Consider the following 5,962-nt stretch of genomic DNA (forward strand, 5'->3'; position numbering starts at 1 on the left):
TATTTGTATCTTTTTCTTGGTTTTCTTTTGGAACCCAGAACCAAGAAGAAGAGTTATATGTTCAAATCAGTCATTATATTATTATTTTCATTCTAATTATGAGTATTTTCATTCTAAGTATGAATACTTCATACAGACTCCCTCTTGCTTTATCCTTAACCTTTCAATGACTAATTTAATGAGAACATGGAAATCTTTTGAAAGAATATCCTCAATTCCTATCTTTTTTCTCTTTTAATAACCAAGATAGTGTCCTCCATCTGTAGATTTTCTTAGAGTAAAATTATACTAATATAGACCTTTTACTTATTCCTTCTCACGAACCTGTAATTTAAGTCCACAAGTTTTTTTCAGTATACTAGAGCATTCTCTAAAAAAATCACCAATAACTTCACCACTATAAATACAATATCTTTTTAAAAGCATTACTTTGCTTCATCATTTTCATAGTCAACAATGGTAATTTGATTTTATTGACATAAATTCCTTGTCACTTTCTTTTTCTTATTCACCACTTTCTGTCTCTTTTTTAATTGTAATAATTTGCTTTATCTTCATGTAAACTATTTCCAGTGTTGTGATCTAACCTCATGTTCTCTTTTGTATGCTGCCTTTCTTAATTTTCTCAATGTTCATGGCAGATGTCCTTTAACTCAAGCTCTCACTCAAACCAAAGATCCATACATAAAGTCATAATAATATGCTCTAGTCAACCTGTTCTTCCTATTGCTATCCATCTTCATTGATTTAATGTTATTCATAAAATAGAAATAGCTGTCCACAGACTTGTCATTGATAAGTAACTCACTGAGATTTTAAATATATTTTTAATTGGATAACTGTTGAGACAGAAAATTGGCTATGTAATACAAATAAAAATATGATGTAAAAACAATAATGTAGACTCTATCATCAAGGCTAAAATTTCATCCTCACCCCTTATTAGCTCTGTAACCATGCCCAGGTGACCTTTCCTCTCTATACCACAATTTCCTCACCTATGCTATGTTCCTAGGAATAGAGCCGATCTAATAGCATTGGTATGAGTTGAATGACATAGTACATATTAGACATTTAGAAAAATAACAGGTGGATAAATACATTTAACAAATATTAACTTTTTTTATCCATGTGATAAATAACATAGTAATCACACCACACTTGTACACTTAGAACACAATAGAGCATTTTGCCCCTGAAAGTTTTGAAGGCAGAGCAAAGCACAACCCAGTTCAGATGTTAAAGGAACCCATACCTGGATCTCATAGCAATCTAAGTCGCAGAGGCATAGCTCATGCTGAATTGCCTTCCATCTTAGTTTCCTGATTCCAGGTTGTAGATTAGGGGCTTTTCCCAGTTGTTTATTATTGCTCTTATTCCTGTGCCTCAGATTTGACCCATGCCTCTTCAACATTCTCATCCTTACATGACAGTCTTGTTTATCTTCTCTGATATTGTAGAACCACTTCTCTCCTGGTGTTTTCTAGGACTAAGCTCGAAAGCCCACTTTCCTCAATCATGTTTTCTAGAGGCTGTTTCTTCTGGTACTCAGTTCCAGGCTTCTGATTTGTACACCACCATTTGCCTCCTCACTTACCAAGAGCTGTTGTGTAGATTGAAATGTGGGAGTCTTGTTGCAATCTCTAAGTTCAAGGGGCTCAGCTAAATATTTTCTGTGATCTCGCCTGTGCCATAGGCACCATGGAATGAAAGAAAGTACATAGGCAAATTATAAATGTATTTGAAGGCACTGCCTATACTCCTGATTCTAGCAGGCAATAATGCAAAGCAATGTGTAGTATCAATTCCTTACATACGTAATATATGCTCTGAGTGCTTTAGTTATTAAATTGGTTACTTTTTTGGGGTGGGAAATATGTGAAAAAATGGCCATGTAGTGATCTCAATAATCCTCTGAGAAGTCAACACAGGTAGACATAACACCCTAAGGCTAAATCTCCCAGCATTTTCAGGTTATAATTCACTACGAAAGACCTCTCCAAGACCCTCCTGCAGAGCTAATGGATCAGGTCCCTCTACTTTCTCCCCTGTTATCTGCAGATCTGAAGCTCACTAGTCTCAGCTAAGTTTAGAGAATTCAGCCCCATCACTCTTCTGGAATCTCATTCTATATCACAGGTTGGTGAGACCAAGACTGCAAAGCCATGGCCATCCCTTATAACAGCAGTCTCCAAAAAGCTACATTCTTTCTGACTGGGTTTCAAGGTCTAGAAAATCTCTATGGCTGGATCTCTATTCCTTTCTGCTCCATCTACTCGACAGTTATTTTTGGGAACCTTACCATCCTGCATGTCATCCGCACTGATGCCAACCTCCATGAGCCCATGTACTATTTCTTGGCCATGCTCGCCCTCACAGACCTGGGCCTTTGCCTTTCCACACTGCCCACTGTGTTGGGCATCTTCTGGTTCAATGCCAGAGAGATTGGCATTCCTGCTTGCTTCACTCAGCTCTTCTTCATCCATTCCTTGTCTCTGGTAGAGTCTTCAGTTCTGCTATCCATGTCCATCGACCGCTATGTGGCCATTTGCAACCCGCTGCGTTACTCCACCATCCTGACACCTGCGCGCATCATAAAGATGGGACTAAGCTCCGTGCTCAGAAGTGTCCTCCTCATCCTCCCCTTGCCATTCCTCCTTAAGCGCTTCCAGTACTGCCGCTCCCACATGCTGGCCCATGCCTACTGTCTGCACCTAGAGATCATGAAGCTGGCCTGCTCTAGCATCATTGTCAATCACGTCTATGGGCTCTTTGTTGTGGCCTGCACCGTGGGGGTGGACTCCCTGCTCATCTTCCTCTCCTATGCCCTTATCCTGCGCACCGTGCTGAGTATTGCCTCCCGCCAGGAGCGTCTCAGGGCCCTCAACACCTGTGTCTCCCACATCTGGGCTGTGCTGCTCTTCTATATCCCCATGATTGGCTTGTCCCTTGTGCACCGCTTTGGTGAGCATCTGCCACATACTGTGCACCTCCTGATGTCTTACGTGTACCTGCTGGTACCACCGCTGATGAACCCCATTGTCTACAGCATCAAGACCAAGCAAATCCGCCAAAGGATTGCCAAGAAATTTAAATTTATAAAGTCACTTAGTTGTTTTCAGCAGGATTAGGTTGGCAAAAAAGGAGGAAGGTTAAGACATGAAACACACTCCCTTTTAAAATTTTTCTTCCAGTGGTAGCTATGCTGTGGAAAAATATCATGCTCCCGTTTATGAACATAAAGTAATCAGCAAATGAAGAGAGAGTGTGAAAGAAATTATAATACCTTCCTTTCTCAAAGACAGGTTGTGGAGATTAAATAAGACAATCATATAAATCCCTACCACAGTGCCTGAGGAATATGCAATTCTCAACACAAAGTGAAGATTATTATTTGAGAAAATCTTAACAAGTACACATTTCGTCTTTCTCTAGTCAGTAATTTAGCTGATGATTGCTCTTTTCCTATTTTATGTTTTAGTTTATATTGTGCCTTTATTATAATTGTAAGTTTTATTTGTGTGTAACACTCTTTGCATATATTCATACCCGCATCCCAGGTATTACCTTCTCATGAGGCTGCTTGCTAATTACAAAATCTGAGAAAATTAAGAACAGAAGAGAAGCAAATGTCCTGAGGCTTTGAAGAAATATATCAAACTGAAACAATATGAACAATATTCATTCATAATCTACAAAAAAGATAACTTAGACTGAGGGTTATTACTCACCAATTCAGTAGATAATCAAGGGACTTGGTTTCTTCCTTACACACACACACACACACACACACACACACACATGTCATGGGTGGAAAAGTAGAAAAATATGCCTATTTTGTTTACTTTGCAAGATGCTTTGTTCCTCTCTGCATTTTGTCCCATAAGACAACTGATGCACACACACACAGTACTGTTGTTCTTCCTTGTTTTTTTAATATTCCTATGCATCTATGTTTGTGTTACAAACTTGTTTGTGTCAGTTTGTATGTCCCATTTGGTTAGTGCGGAGGATTAGCTAATGATATACCAGGAATGGTCAGTTGAACTGAATCAGCATGGTCTGGGTGTGAAAGACCCACCCGAGTACTGTTTCCCATGTCATAAAAAGAGAACTGAAGGGGAAGATCATTGGCTGTTGGTGTTCTTGGAGAAGCTTGCCATAGGTCATTTTCCTGATGTAAATGCCGCTGCTCTCATTGGAGGAGATTGGGTACTCACCATCACTGGGAATGGCAGCTGGTCTCATCAGGGAACACTGATCTTGACCATGAACGTCATTTCCTGGCTCCGGTGCAGATCCCCCAGCCTGGTGTCACAAATCCTTCATCCTGCAGGTTCAGGCTTTCTAGTCTTCACCACTGACCTTTGGGCCTTCCTGGTGTAGATTCTGGATACAGACAAACATAAGATTTCGCCATGGGCTCTCGGCCACTAGCTGAACTGGTAGAGGACATTGCCTTGGACTTTAAATCTTCAGCTGGACTTATGTGGGAGACATTGCTGTGGGATCGCTGTGGGACCCAAGCCCTTGGCTAGATTCTTCAGGTCTCTAGTGTGTGGCTAGATCTCTCGCACTCCTCTTCATTTGACTTTTTGGGTAAATATTATAAAATAATCATATAAATTATATGTCCTGTATTGAATCTATTCCTTCCAAACCCTGACTACAACAGCTAATTTGTGTAAATTCATTTCTGTCCATTATCACGTATGTGTAGATACATAAAGGAGTGAAATCTATCACTTTATATACTCATGTAGGTAAATGTGTCCTCTAGGACTTTCGCTGGAATCATGAGAAGGAGCAAGTTTTGGTTCAGTAATTTCTCTCTTTTCTATTTACCTTGGCCTAACTCCAGACACCAGAACAAAGCCATTGTAAGAGAAACACTAAGATGTAAAATTTTAATGTGAAGAAGAAACAAATAGAACTAGAAAAGCTACAAGAATGTTGACTACAGCAAAGCATCAGATATCGGACTTTCCCGGTAAGGAAGGCAACAATAAAGACAAGTATAAAATTATTTTTGCATAATTTTACATAGGCACATATGGGTACCTACAAATGTACCCACATATTTATACACTGACTCACATAATTCAAATATGTAAACATGAAATACACATTCTAATGGAATTCTACCCTTCGTTAGCACTCTGGCTGACTTCTGCTTTAATCTTCATGCGATTATTCCAGATACTCTCTTCACTCATCTCTTCTTTATCCACATTTCCCTCTTCTTAGCGTCTTCAGTTCTTCTCATTACGTCCTTCTACCACCCTTTAAGATACTCTTCACTCTTCATTGTTTCCAGAGACTCACAGGCAGAACTGTGTGTGACCATGAGCCTGACACTGATCCCATCCCTCCCTGTTCTTCGAAGATAATTCCTTTACTGCAGGCAGAGCTCTCTGACCTATCCCTCTATCTACACAAAGAACACATGAATGTGGTCTGCTCTGGTATAGCTGTCAACTCCATACACAGCCCCGTAGCACTTTCTGCATGTTGAGGAATGGACAGAACCCTCACCCTCACTTCTCACATTCTGTATACAGTGGTCGGCCCGGCATTGTCAGGTGTTCTTACTTGTGCGTAGCTCTTGTGGTTCCTAGAGATTTTCACTGGAGAATCATTTCATATTCCATGAATGATTTGACTTATTATTACCTTCACTACAGCACGTGCTACTCTATTTTCAACTTTAAGTATTGTTTTGTTTATATGCATGCATGAAAATGGCTATGCTATCATATTTATACATATGCTGATATTGGAAACAATTCAATGATGAGCTATGTTTAAACTTTTTTTTTTTTTTGGTACCAGAAATAGAACATGGGTCCCTGTGCTTGCAAGGCAGGTGGTAGAACCACTGAGCTAAATCCCCGGCCCTGTTTTAACTTTATAAAGAACACACACACACACACACACACACACACACACACACACACACACA

The 5,962-nt window shown here is 39.8% G+C and overlaps 1 protein-coding gene across 1 annotated transcript; it reads left to right on the top strand.

The window, feature by feature from the left end:
- The first annotated feature begins 2,165 nt into the window (after positions 1-2,165).
- Positions 2,166-3,131, top strand: LOC104857914 (olfactory receptor 51G1). Its single transcript, XM_019206620.1, has one exon. It carries the CDS (start codon positions 2,166-2,168, stop codon positions 3,129-3,131), a length of 966 nt encoding a protein of 321 aa, XP_019062165.1.
- Positions 3,132-5,962: the final 2,831 nt, after the last annotated feature.

The sequence above is a fragment of the Fukomys damarensis genome, unplaced genomic scaffold (assembly GCF_012274545.1).
Source record: "Fukomys damarensis isolate Sample0158 unplaced genomic scaffold, DMR_v1.0_HiC HiC_scaffold_16, whole genome shotgun sequence".
NCBI classification, from domain to species: Eukaryota; Metazoa; Chordata; class Mammalia; order Rodentia; family Bathyergidae; genus Fukomys; species Fukomys damarensis.

Coding starts and splice junctions, on each gene's coding strand:
- LOC104857914 (XM_019206620.1), top strand. CDS start 2,166: ATGGCCATCCCTTATAACAGCAGTCTCCAAAAAGCTACATTCTTTCTG.